The sequence below is a fragment of the Xenopus tropicalis genome, chromosome 2 (genome assembly GCF_000004195.4).
Source record: "Xenopus tropicalis strain Nigerian chromosome 2, UCB_Xtro_10.0, whole genome shotgun sequence".
In the NCBI taxonomy this organism is placed as follows: domain Eukaryota; kingdom Metazoa; phylum Chordata; class Amphibia; order Anura; family Pipidae; genus Xenopus; species Xenopus tropicalis.
Window position 1 is genome coordinate 44,864,291 of NC_030678.2, and position 14,782 is coordinate 44,879,072.

Here is a 14,782-nt window from a genome sequence, read left to right on the forward strand (position 1 = left end):
ACGCGGCAGAAAACCCAAACTGCGAACATACGCTACATCTCTAATAGCCAGACAGGGCTGCCATTGTTTCCATTGCTGTGATCAGGAAATTCACTTCCCCATGGGAACATAAGAAGTAGCTACAATCATTTTCAGAAGTTAAGTGAATACATTTTTATTCGTATTTTCACTTCTTTGCATATAAACAAAATCAGTACAATGAATTAAAACATTTTTATTTTGGAAACAGTATAGTCCAATAATAACCTTGCACAGATATTGATTTTCTCACTTAGAGTTATTAATAGAGCGGTAATTAACACTGCATTGAGTTCTGTGGCATGAACTATATTACTGTTCTTGTTTCGCACCATGAGGCTGCAATTTACATTTCAGGTAGCCTGAAATAGTCTATATCAATGGCAGCTGATAATAGCGCTGATCACTGACAGTTCCAAGCACAAGCACAGCACGGCACAACTCCGCTACAATAAGTGCTTAAGTGCTAAGTAACCTGTGTATATTGTGTGAAAAGCCAAATAATGTTCAAAGTTATCCAACCACTTAGTGCATAATAACTAAATTACGAGCCCTTTAGCCCAGTTTGTGTTGGATTAGATTTTTCCAGTGCAGCCTCCAAAACAATGTAGTTTACAAGGCATATCATTCTTCTGAGCGTATAGTAAGCAATAGCAAACCAGAACATCTTTAATCTGTTAAAAGAAATCTTAAGATATGCATTGTATTCATGAAAAGACAGTTGGGCATAAGGATCCCAAACTTTCAATTTATCTATCTTCCCCTGCCTTATTTAGTTGTCTTCTGTGACAGCGGTGTAGTCTGAGATCTGTCTTGTAAACCAATTCCCTTTTCCTAAGTGGTGCTACTGGAATACTGGAACCAATGATACATATATACAGTGTTGGACTGGCCCACCAGGATACCAGGAAAACTCCCAGTGGGCCCAGGTGTAAGTGGGCCCTCCTGCTCTTGAACATTTAGCCTGTTTCATGGTCATTCCCTATCTCTGAATGGGAGCAAAGAGGAAAATTGGATGGAAGAATATATGCTAGCATGTAAATAAAAGAGTGTAGGAGAATAAAGAGGTTGGGTGAGGAAAAATAGTTTGGAAAGCGAGCCTAGGTTCTAAGGTTTTGTGGTGGGCCCCTGGGTTCCCAGTCTGACACTGCATATATAGTCCTAAAGCTGCAATATTTTGGAAACTGTGGTATCTACAATCAAAAAGTGGCTTTTCACTGCCATAAAAAAAAGTTGTATTCCCAAAGTTTAAGGAGGGCTCCTTAAAATGATTTTGTTGTGGGGCCCAGTAATCTCAAGATACGCCACTGTCTCTTAGTACTCATTTTCCAGCAATAGAGAAAGCAATGGCTTCTTTTTCTATGCAACACATTCAGTATCTGTCCCATTTCCCTTTAGTCAGCTTCTTGCTGTAAAATTATTTATGCATTGCAATTCATATATGTGTCACTCTCTTTCCACAGTACAGTGGTGCTATAAATCACAGTGGGAACTGGCACAGAAGATCTATTTAAGCAATGTGTCTCCTTTTAACATTCATTTAAAGAGCTGGCTGTAGGAGCCAAGTATTTTGTTGAGATATTCATCTACAAGATCAGGGAAATTCTACCCATTACCAGGCACCCTTAAGCTGGCCATACATGCACCGATAATATCGTACAAAACCTCGTTTCGTACGATATTCGGTGCGTGTATGGCAAGTCGGTGAGTCGACCGATATCGCAGGAGGCTGCTGATATCGGTCGACTCCCCGATCGGGCCGGTTAAAAGATTTTGATCGGGCACCTGATCAAAATCTGCCTTCAGGGCTGAATTGGGAGAAGGAGGTAGAAATCCTATTGTTTCTACCTCCTTATCTGCCATTTCAGCCCTGAACAGTTAGTGGCTGATTGTAAGATCTTTCGTGCGACCGATGGTTGCAAGAAAGATCGGAAATCAGCACGTGTGTAGCCACATTTAGCAGTTTTCATTAAGCAATCCCAACAGTTAAATATTATTGTGACTACAGGAGCAGCCTTGCTAATTTTCCTGGAAAACTCCCATACAGTATAAAAATACTTTGAATTCTTTGGCAGGCTGGCTGGCGTTAAGTGATGTAGCCCCTTCTTATGTGGCAAAAAGCACCAGGGTCAGTATCATTCATTAAACACTGAGGCTTACGGGCATTTCATAAATACACTTCTGAATAGAAAGTGGGTGAGTTTTCTGTGGTGAGCTGTAATCTCACACTTAAATCTTCCCCTATATGTGATCAAGTGGACATCTTGAAAAAAATTCTGTTTCATGCTATATTATCCTTTTCGCTCCTGTATATTCTAAATTTACTAAGAACTTGACTCATAACTCAATGTATACTTTTAACTGATATGGCTTGATCCTAGCAAGGATACTCTTTTAAATCTCGGTAAGGCGATACAGTACATAGTCCTTCCTGTATTATCAGCCCTTGAACGCCACAATCTGCTGCTGCTGTTGCTCATTGGTTCTGTTTCTTGCCTTTGCTATTCCACAGCAAAGCCATCCATTTTTCTCCCAAACACACACATCTACAAGCATTCCCTTGACTCCTTCCCTTTACACAGAGGATAGCTAGTACAGCATTCCATTTGGGAGATAATAGGAGACACGCAGAGAATGTTGCACAGTTATATGGATGCTTCATAAATCCAGATTCTGTTTTGTGTGCACATGGGAATGAGTGATGCTTGTGAGATACATATGAAAGATATATATTGTGTGTTTAAAAAAATATTGGTTATTTATGATGCTTTACAGTAAATAGGAACTTCATCTTTTGTGAACTGTTAAACAAATATTTTAAGGAATACTAATATATATACTAATATATGTGACCCTTATCAGCGCTTCAAATAATTTAACAGTGTCAAAATAAATTTATTGTTCTTAAGGAACCAATGTGAGGAAAAAAAAAAATACTCTACTTATCTATTGTCATATAATTGATATTTAATGTGCACCTTTGAGTAGAGATGTAGCGAACTGTTCGCCAGCGAACTAATTCGCGCGAACATCGGGTGTTCGCAAGTCCGCAAATTTGCGAACTTTTCGTGATGTTCGCAATTTGGGTTCGCCGGCACCGAAAAAATCGCAAAACTTACGATAACGTTACGAATGCTCCGAAAAAGTCGCAAAACTTACGATAACTTTACGAATGCTCCGAAAAAATCGCAAAACTTACGATAACGTTACAAATGCTCCGAAAAAATCGCAAAACTTACGATAACGTTACGAATGCTCCGAAAAAATCGCAAAACTTACGATAACGTTACGAATGCTCCGAAAAAATCGCAAAACTTATGATAACGTTACAATGCTCCGAAACAGTCGCAAAACTTACGATAACTTTACGAATGCTCCGAAAAAGTCGCAAAACATACGATAACGTTACGAACGCTCCGAAAAAGTCGCAAAACTTACGATAACATTACGAATGCTCCGAAAAAGTCGCAAACTTACGATAACGTTACGAATGCTCCGAAAAAGTCGCAAAACTTACGATAACGTTACGAATGCTCCGAAAAAGTCGCAAAACTTACGATAACGTTACGAATGCTCCGAAAAAGTCGCAAAACTTACGATAACGTTACGAATGCTCCGAAAAAGTCGCAAAACTTACGATAACTTTACGAAAGCGCCGGAAATTACGAAAAAGTCGCGAAATTACCGATCATTTCGAAAAACGGCGTGTGTCAATTTTTCAGAGAAGTTTTTGCCCTTGATCCCCCTCCTGCATGCCACTGTCCAGGTCGTGGCACCCTTTAAACAACTTTAAAATCAGTTTTCTGGCCAGAAATGGCTTTTCAAGGTTTTAAAGTTCGCCTTCCCATTGAAGTCTATGGGGTTCGCAAAGTTCGCGAATATTCGCAATTTTCGGCGGAAGTTCGCGAACAGGTTCGCGAACTTTTTTTTTGAGGTTCGCTACATCCCTACCTTTGAGCTGCCTTCCTCTATTTACTCCCTAAAGTATTTCCAATAATAACCCCTAAGAGTTGGCACTCACAAACCACCACATGTGATAAAATCAATCAGTTTATTTAAATTTAAAAACAGTGATTATTAAAAACAATGACAAGTAATTCATCCAATAAAAATAAAAATAAAGTGCATGTTAACATGCCCTTAGTTCTTAAAATGGCAATTTCCTCTTTAGCATTACCCAATAGCACATACTACTAAAAAATAGAGATGTAGCGAATTGTTCGCCGGCGAACTAATTCGCACGAAAATCGGGTGTTCACAAGTTCGCAAGTTCGCGAACTTTTAGCGATGTTCGCAATTTTGGGTTAGCCTTAGCTGGAGCCAAATTTTGACCTCTCACCCCAGAGCCAGCAGATACATGGCAGCCAATCAGGCAGCTCTCCCTCCTGGACCACCCCCGGACCACCCCCTTCCATATATAAACCGAAGCCCAGCAGCCATTTTACATTCTGCCTGTGTGTGCTTGATGAGTTAGCATAGGGAGAGAGAGCTGTGCAGGGGTTTGAGGGACAGTTTAGGTAGCTTTGCTGACTAGTGATCTACTTTCTACTGCTCTGTATGCTCTTTGCGTGTGAACCGGCTGTAACCTTTACTCGACTTGATTGGCATGTAGACGCTGGACGTTTTAAAGCAGTTTATTACACAAGTTTAGAAATGTAGTGTGATTTCTGCCCTTTACAGCACAAAACGCAACGCTGTGTCAACAACGTATTTTTCAGAGAAAATGTGGCCCTTGATCCCCCTCCTGCATGTCACTGTCCAGGTTGTGGCACCTTTTAAACAACTTTAAAATCAGTTTTCTGGCCAGAAATGGCTTTTCTAGGTTTTAAAGTTCGCCTTCCCATTGAAGTCTATGGGGTTCGCAAAGTTCGCAAAAGTTCGCACTTTTTGGCGGAAGTTCGCAAACGGGTTTGCGAACTTTTTTTGTGAGGTTCGCTACATCTCTACTAAAAAAGTATATTTTTATGAAAATGGTTTATTTAGATGAAGCAGGGTTTTGAGCTTGTTTATGCAATATATTTTTCTAGAGACCTACATTTTTTGGGGGTATAGTTTTCCTTAAATGGTTATTTTGGCAATAGGTAAGGTAACTTTCCTCTTCAACATAGCTATGATTCCAAAATAAAATGAATAGTAGAACATTTGCATAAGTTGAGTATGCTTATTATGGTCTTTAAAAATGTCCTTGATTTTTTTCTACCTTTTCTATAGTTATGCAAGGCTTTGTTTATCTACATTTGAGTTGCTCACTAGTACTGTTAATGCCTTTTTTCCTCTCCCGATTTTCAGTGAATTATCTCCTTGACACTGCATTGGTTGCCAATAGAAAAGAAGTTATTGAGTAGGAACAATAAAATAAAGTTTTTTCATGCAGAAATCAGCAGTTCCCTTTTAGACTGAAAACCAGTTCTTTACAAGGAGTGTGTTCTGCAGTGTCAGTGAAATAAATGGATACAAATGCTGTAGGAGGTGTGGGGGTGTTTAATAGAAAGGTTTCTTAAATGGAAAAAAAAAAGATTTGTTATCCTTCGAGTTCCTTCACACTTTTTACACAAAATCTTGGAAAATGTAAAGTATTGCATTCATTGCCACCTAACGGGCAGGTTTATCAAAGTGTGAAATTAGAGTTCACCGCAGTAAAATTCTGCCACTCTCCCATACTGTATTTGCGAGTAAATTGTTAATCATTAGTTGTTTCAGACCAGGTCCTTGCCTAATCTATCCCAATTCGCTTCCCCAGTTCCAAAGTTATAGCAAACGTTGCACTTTTTGTTATATAACCCCTAAAAGTTTTAATTTATGACAGATAATTAATAATGTGATAATAAAAGATGACATCAGTGTCAGATTGGGGTACCTTGGGACCAGGGGCGATTCTGGACATATCGCCGCCTGAGGCGGCTCCTGGATGCCGCCCCCCGCCGCTCCCCAGCGCTTACCTTCTGAGCGCAGGAGCGGGTCCGGGGGCGGTGAGATCGCTAGTGCAGAGAGCGCAATTGCGCTCTCTGCACTAGAAGAGCCGAATTTCCGGTTTAAAAACCGGAAATTCGACTCTTAAAGTTACCAGGAGCGGCTTTTTGCCGCCCCTGGTAACTGGGGCGCTTCTGCCGCCTGAGGCGAGTTTCTCAACTCGCCTAATGGCAGAAGCACCCCTGCTTGGGACACTGGGTACCTGAATCAGGGGCTCACCACCCAACCCCTTCCTGCCCCCCTTCTGCCCCACTGCCCCACACTGGTACTTACTACTGCTCCTGCTTTTAAGATAAACGTGCATTCCACGGTAGAACACACTGCCATCGTTAATTTTGTTTGGAGCTTAAAAAGGTGGCAGGGATCAGCAGGACCAGTTCCCACTGGGACTTTTTAAAGTGTCCTGGTGAGCCAGTCTGACGCTGGACTGCACATTTCTAAGAAATCCTCTTTACTAATTTTCCCACCAGTTTTGTTGCTCTGGAGCAGGTTTAAAGATAAGAAGCCACACGGGCTGGAAATCACTGTCAGACAAATTAAACATAATAGCAGTAAAAGGTGTTGCCTCACATGCACGGAACCTTAGGAGGAAGTGACAATTCATCTTGCAGGCAAGGCAAGTGCAGGGTGTGGAGGACGTGGGCTTCAAGTACAAGGAAATGTGACTTAGAAGTGTAGCATTGAGATACAGGAGGCTAAGCCAGTCCAAATAGGCTGTTCAGTGGAGAGTCCCTTTATTATAATCACCATGTTCTCACATCAGAATGTACCCTTTATAAGGATATATTTACAGTATGGTTTATTGAGAAATGCCCATACTGTAGATCAGTAATCCCCAACCAGTGGCTCGGGGGCAACATGTTGCTCACCAACCCCTTGGATGTTGCTCTCAGTGCCCCCAAACCAGGTAGTTATTTTTGAATTCCTGACTTGGTGGCAAGTTTTGATTGAATAAAAACAAGATTTACTGCCAAATAAAGGCTCCTGGAAGCTGATAGTGTGCATAGAGGCTACCTAATAGCCAATCTTAGCCCTTATTTAGCACCTCCATGAACTTTTATGATGCTTGTGTTGCTCTCCAAGTCTTTTTTTACATTTGACTGTGGCTCACAAGTAAGAAAGGTTGGGGATCCCTGCTGTAGATTATATAGAGAATAGCGCACCCCCTTTCAAAAACATTAGAATATTATTCTATCAGTGGAGTTTCTTCTAGGTCCCCAGCAAATTACCTGTGATTTTTTGTGCGTCGGTGGTCACACAAACGCAGGTCACCGGGAGGTCCATGAACCCCCTAAAAGGCCTGTTTATAGAGGAAGAAGAGACCGAGGACCCCCCTACTGTTACTCCATTGAATTCCATAACCATATAAAAGGTGCAAAGCTGAAGTCTAAAATAATTGATTCAAAGAAAAAATGTTTTGTTGCAAAGAAATAACTTAATACATAAATTTAGAATTCTCATTGTATATCATATTCCCAGCCTTCATAAATACATTATTAATTACTTTGACACTGTATGTACTTGTTTGTTTAATGGATAGGAATAAATATTATATTGTGCTAAGCCTCTTCAGCATGTTTGGCACACTTCATATTGCCAGTTGGGTGAAGGATAAGTAGTTTGTCCTGTCCCAAATACGTCTGAAAAGCCATAGCCCATTTAGGAGTTTGCCCTTGAACACCGCATTCCACCTAATTGGCCATATTTCATAATTGCTGACAATTCACAAACGTCCCTATCAAGCAAGGAATGAAATGAATACTAAATATCAGATCTTATTTGCAAGGTCAGATTGCTAACTGAGATACAAATAACCCTTAAAAATTGTATATTTATTTATCTGTGCAACATAAAATTCAGTTTATGCACATATTGTACTTTGTTTGTCAGCAGTTATCAACCAATGTCCAAAAATGTTTAAGAGCAGTAATAGGCAAAACTTTTTGCTGTTAAATTGCACTCTGAAACAGTAATATTTTTCTCTTTATGGGGTTTGGAAAACATGCTGATTTTTGCTTCTGTTATGAATAATAATATTCTCTGAAGCCATTTTCTTGGTTGAAATTGCTGGAATAGGGAGGAATACATTTACCCCATGTAGCATTCAGCTTTTTTCTGATTATATAAGTATATCGTTATATAAGTCCTTTTCAAGGTTGTGTCTGTTTACACTAATACTCATTTGCTCCCTACATATGTAGATCATTTCTTGGAATTGGGTCTGTCAAACCAAAGGTTATTTGCGAAAGAGATTTATTTAAGATTCATTACAGTTGTTGTTTTTATTTAATTTTATTTAACAGCCACACTTCCCCTTTGAAGGGATAGGAGGGATCATTTTTGTGCCCTATGGCTAGGAATACCTTTTTTATTTGCCTCTACTTAGGGTGAATAAAATAGCTTCAGTGGCTGGTCCATATGTAGCCAATGACAACTATAATTGATGGAAGACCATAAGTTGGCCGTGAATCAAGGGAGCCACAGCAAACATAACATTATATAAGATGGTTCTTCTAACATATCTGTATCTGTGCCTCTTACAATCTATTCTTTAAAAATGAGAAGCCATTTCAATGCACTGAAAATTCACTTTAATAATTGAACTCTTTTGAGTTTATCTATAATCATTCTTTAACTGCAAAACCCTCAGCCCAACTGTTTGAACCTACCAGGCGTATGATTTGCCCTTCATATTCTGTTTAATTTCATCAGGATTTAAAAAAAAAAAAAAAATCTTATAATTTTTGGGATATGCCCTCAACAATGTTGGGATATGGCTCGACAAATGCAGCATGTTAGTTTGTCATGCCTACTATTTGGGTTGGGTAGGGATAACAGGTCCATCACAAGGCCTACGGTGACAAAATGGCAGAAAAAAACCTAAGTTACAGGTATGGGATCCATTATTATCCTGAATTACGGGAAGGTCACCTCACATTTTAATCAAATAAGTCACCTTTTTAAAAATGATTTCCTTTCTCTGTACTTATAAAACAGTGCCTAGTACTTGATCCCAGCTAAGATGCTATCAATCCTTATTAAAGGCAAAACAAACCTAATGGGTTTAATTAATATTTAAAAAACTTTTCAGTAGACTTAAGGTATGCAGATCCAAATTACAGAAATATCCCTTATCCGGAAAAACCCAGATCCCAAGCATTCTGGTTAAAATGTCCCATACCTGTACTTTGTAAGCCATCACAGATTAAGCACAGGATATATCTCACTACCCAGTAATTTTTTACAATCCCCATTACACACAATAACATTGTTAAGCATAAACATCTACAACAGAAGTTTATTATGGTACTAGGTATTCAGCATTTCCCTGAACTCCATCTGTAGTTTTATGTATTTAGGACAGTGATTCTCAACCTTCCTAATGCCGCGACCCTTTAATACAGTTCCTCATGTTGTGGTGACCCCCAACCATAAAATTATTCCTAAGACCATTGGAAATATGTGTTTCCCGATGGTCTTAGGCGACCCCTGTGAAAGGGTTGTTCGACCCCCAAAGGGGTCCCGACCCACAGGTTGAGAACCACTGATTTAGGATATGGGCAGTAATCAAAATGTCTACATTTAATTGTAAAAAGAATGACGTAACAGTGTATTAATATTGTACAATGAAAATGATGTGGAGTCGGAAAAAAAGAATGAATTGTAACTTTGCAATATTTTTTTCTCACTTCAAGGTCATGGATTATATGGAACATTTGAAATGCTGTCATCTTGGAGGAAAACTAGAGAAGATCAGCATGTGAAAGAGAGGACTGCTGTTGTGTATGCAGACACCATGATCTCTTTTACTCTCACAACTGCCATGTACTTAGTCACTTTTGGGATTGGTGCCAGTCCCTTCACAAACATCGAGGCTGCAAGGATTTTCTGCCGCAACTCATGTATAGCAATCTTTTTCAACTACCTCTATGTGTTGTCATTCTATGGCTCTAGCCTTGTGTTTACTGGGTATATTGAGAACAATTACCAGCATAGTATATTCTGTAGGAAGGTGCCAAAGCCCGAAATATTACAGGTCAAGTCATTGTGGTACAGATTTCTAATGACAGCAAAATTTAGTGACGATACAGCAGATGCCGAAGAAACAAATTCCTATGAAAGTCATCTTTTAGTTTGTTTCCTCAAGCGATACTACTGTGACTGGATAACAAACACATATGTGAAGCCTTTTGTAATTCTCTTTTATCTGGTTTATATTTCCTTTGCCTTAATGGGCTATTTGCAGGTCCATGAAGGGTCAGATCTACGTAACATTGTAGCAACTGAGACACGGACAATTACGTACACAACTGTCCAACAGAAGTATTTCAGCAACTATAGCCCAGTTATAGGCTTTTATATATATGAATCTATAGATTACTGGAATACAAGTGTCCAGGAAGATGTTCTAGAATACACAAAAGGATTTGTCAGAATATCTTGGTTCGAGAGCTACTTGAACTATCTCAGAAAATTGAACATGTCCACTGGATTGCCTAAAAAGAATTTTACAGATATACTAAGATACTCGTTTTTGAAAAACCCCCAATATGCACATTTTTCTGAGGACATAATCATACCCAAAAAATACAACAATGACGTAGAAGTGGTAGCCTCCAGGATGTTTTTGGTGGCCAAAACCATGGAAACAAACAGGGAAGAACTCTATGACCTTCTAGAGACTTTGAGAAAACTATCTTTAACCTCCAAAGTGAAATTTATAGTCTTTAATCCATCCTTTGTCTATATGGACAGATATGCATCTTCAGTCGGAGCACCTTTACAGAACTCTTGCATAAGTGCTTTGTTTCTGTTGTTTTTCTCTGCATTTCTTGTTGCAAGTTCTATCATTAATGTTTGGATCACTTTAACTGTTGCCTCTGTAGAATTTGGAGTAATCGGGTTCATGACGTTGTGGAAAGTTGAACTGGACTGCATATCTGTGCTTTGCCTAATCTATGGGATTAATTACACAATAGACAATTGTGCACCTCTTGTATCAACTTTTATCCTTGGAAAAGAGTTTTCAAGGACTAAATGGGTGAAAAATTCTCTGGAAGTGCACGGGGTAGCTATTTTACAGAGCTACCTATGTTATACTGTTGGTCTGATCCCTCTTGCAGCTGTGCCTTCAAACCTGACCCGTACACTGTTTAGGTGCTTGTTTTTAATAGCTTTCGTCACATTCTTTCACTGCTTTGCTATTTTGCCAGTTATACTGACATTTGTTCCACCATCAAAGAAGAAAAGGAAAGAGAAGAAAACCCCAGAAAACCGCGAAGAAATTGAGTGTGTTGAAATGGTGGACTTGGATAGCACGAGAGTAGTTGACCAAATTACAACTGTCTGATATTTTGAATTTATACTTTTCACCCTAGGTCTTACTAGAAAAAAATATTTTAATGAAACATCTAATCTATGTGGGTAAGAATCATGAAAAAATTATCCAATACAGCCCATAGGATGGATGTTCTTGAAAAGTACTTTTAGCCTCAATAGAAATGAACAGATTTTACAATAAATTATACTTACTTTTTAAATACGGTGGTGATATGATGATAGTTGACAAAAATATATTTCTAAATTTTGTGTAACGCGTACTTGCATTGCCATAAATGGTACAAAAATGTTTGACTTTTTTTCCAGAAATCTGGGTCTCAATGAAATTTTTTTGGCAGGTTAGCCAATAATTTATTTCAGTTTTGTTTTGTTTTTTGAAAAAACATAAATGGAAAAGGCATAAGAAGCACTAGCAATTTTTTCTAGCTGGAATTGTACAATTATCAAATTCTTGCTAACTTGAATACATAAAAAAAAGATTAGCACGATCAGTTCTTTTGAACAATTTGAAATTAAGGTTGATTTTGATGGTTTTTTTATGCATTAATACCTTATGGTAATAAGTTTGCCCTTCTAACTGTTCTTTCTGCTGGGAGTGTCATTATTATACTTCATGTAGCTTTTTCAATTAAAAAAACACCTCTTTTTGCTTTTTAGAATCAATTAAACTTGCATATTGCTTCTCTGGCTCAGGTTGCATCTTTTATGTATCATTTACAAAAAAAAATGTCAATTGTACAGTAAATTGTACATTTAATAAAAAGAAATATTTTAAAATACTTTTCAGAAAACTAAAAATTGGTTGAACTTCATGAGACAAAAAATCACAGAATCCCGGGTGAGCACTCCCCCCACTGGTCGATATGCTAAGTTTATGGATAAATATACAGATGTGCCAAAAATATATCTTTAGAAAGAAAAATATTTGTGTCCCAAATGCAGGGCCAGAACTAGTGGTAGGCAGAAGAGACACCTGACTAGGACGCAACGTGGGTGCCAGGGAAGTACCTCTCCTGCCTACCCCTAGTCCACGTTCACTTGTCATTACCCTTGACGCTTGTCATTGACAGCATTGCACAAGGGGGGAAGGGGTACAAGGGCGAGGGGGTCAACTGTGTTGCCTAGGGTGCTCAGTCAGCTTGGCCCGCCCCTGCCCAAACATTGAAAGTTTCTGAAGATATCTAATCTTTTCCTTTTGACATTTTTTGGGCTTTCCTTAGTAATTGTTTGCTTGAAGGTCATAATAAAGTATAAATGAAAAACAAATGGATAGGATCCATTAGAACAAGGGCAAATTACAGATATGGGACCTGTTATCTGGAAACCCAAGAAGGCCATATCCCATAGACTTCATTATAATCAAATAATTCCAATTTTTAAAACAGTAGCTTTTACTTGATCCCAACTAAGATATAATTAATCCTTAAGACAAAATAGTCCTATTAGATTTATTTAATGTTTAAATTATTTTTTTGTAGGCTTAGGACAGATTTACTAAAATGCTAACAATTCTCATTTTTTTCTTTTTAAAAATTCAAATAAACCCATTTCCATGAATATCTTACATTTATTAAAAGTCTGAACTGAAAATTATGCCTGTGGAAAAGTTGCAGAAACGGCAACCTTTTGAATTGTCGAACCAAAACCTCTACTTTTTAAAATTTGCACAAAAAACAGCATCAAAAATCTGAAAACCTCTAAAGTTTTGAAAGAAGGATCTTTTAGGGAAGAGAAGAGACATCTGCCATGGACTCCTACATGATCTCAACATGTTTTAGCTACTAATTGCCAGTGTCACGGTCGGCACCCTAAACCAGAACTGATGCCAAGTTCCCTGGTCTCGGCTTCATCAGTATTGTGACCGCCTTTGGCTTCGGGAGGAGCCCTCAGCTACTCAGATGCCACCTGGACTTAACGAGGGGAACAAGGCGAGGAGTTCTGGCAAGCAAAGGGGAAAATCAAGGATCGTCAGACAGGCAAGGGTCAACCAGATAATCAAACAGCGGGATTAGGCAAAATCGGAGTCAAAAGTACAAGCCGGGGTCAGGATATGGATAACAGAATAGTCGGGGACAGGCCGGGTCAAAAACACAGGAAAGCAGCAGCAGGATACAAGAATACAAGTACAAGGCTCAGAAAAGGCACCAGGAATCAATCCTATTACGAAAAAGTGGCAAAAGTCCCTTTAAATCCTTTTGAATTTCACGCCATTGCACGCTGACGTCATCACGGCAGCGCGCATGCGCCTTAACATGCGGAAGTGAAGGAAGCCGGCACAGGGAAAGGACGGCGCGGCGGGCGTCCCCGCCGAGCCGGTAAGGCTCTTTTTGTTACAGCCAGATTTGGATGTTTAGCAATTTTATTGCATAGTAAATCTGCTACAGTGTTACTAAAGGTCCCCCTAAAGGTATGGAGATTAGTGATGGGCAAAACATTTGCCAGGCATGGATTCGCTGTGAATTTCCGCGTTTCGCCATTGGTGAATTTTTTCTCGAAACAAATGACAAAATTCGAAGTGGAAACATTTGCTGCATGTCAAAATAATTTTCGTGAGCTTCAAAAAGAATTGTCATGAGTGTCAAAAAGAATTGTTGCACGTCAAAAGAATTGTTTCTTGGGCCAAAAAGAATTGTCTCTCTCATCAACAGAATGAATTTTTTGACGCACCACTTTTTCGTCATTTCGCGAATTTTCCGCTGTCTCACCAAAGTGATACGGGACAGATTCAATCATCACTAATGGAGATCCAAATTATGGAAAACCCCAGGTTCCAAGCTGTATATGTATGTATTAGCACCAATTACACAATTAATTAGATTGTTATTCTAGGGAGTAAACTACAAACCATGAATACTCTAAACTAATCTAACTGAGTTAATGGATCCACCTGTATTTTCAGGGCATACAGTTAAAAATTAACCTACAGTATATGTGAAGTATTATTATAATAGAAAATAAAAAAAATCAAATTACAAATTAAATTACATTAAGTTATAAATGTGCAAATTGTATATTTAGTATATATATATATATAACAGTCTTTTTAGGAGCCGGCACTCACGTTTAGAGATCACTGGATGCCCGGGTGCAGTATTAAACAAATCCAGATGTGTATCAAGCGAAAGATACCGCACTCACAGGTCTTATTTGAGAGAAAAATGGTGATTTATTTTTCACAGCATAGCACTGACGTTTCGGCTGTTTCGGCCGTCTCCACAGCCTTTTTCAAAGTTTAGTACCAAACTGTATATATATATACAGTTTGGTACTAAACTTCTTTGGACAAGACTCATTTCTGAACACTAGGGATGTAGCGAACCTCAAAAAAAAAGTTCGCGAACCTGTTCGCGAACTTCCGCCGAAAATTGCGAATATTCGCGAACTATGCGAACCCCATAGACTTCAATGGGAAGGCGAACTTTAAAAAATAGAAAAGCCATTTCTGCCCAGAAAA

General features: G+C 38.8%; 1 protein-coding gene across 1 annotated transcript in view; it reads left to right on the forward strand.

Annotated features, from left to right (window-relative positions):
* Positions 1-12,016, forward strand: part of ptchd1 (patched domain containing 1) — a 72,170-nt gene extending 60,154 nt beyond the window's left edge. Inside the window, exon 4 of the mRNA XM_004911662.4 lies at positions 9,684-12,016. Within this exon, the coding sequence (XP_004911719.1) occupies positions 9,684-11,338 (1,655 nt within the window). The 3' untranslated portion in view covers positions 11,339-12,016. The remainder of the gene's footprint in view (positions 1-9,683) is intronic.
* Positions 12,017-14,782: the final 2,766 nt, after the last annotated feature.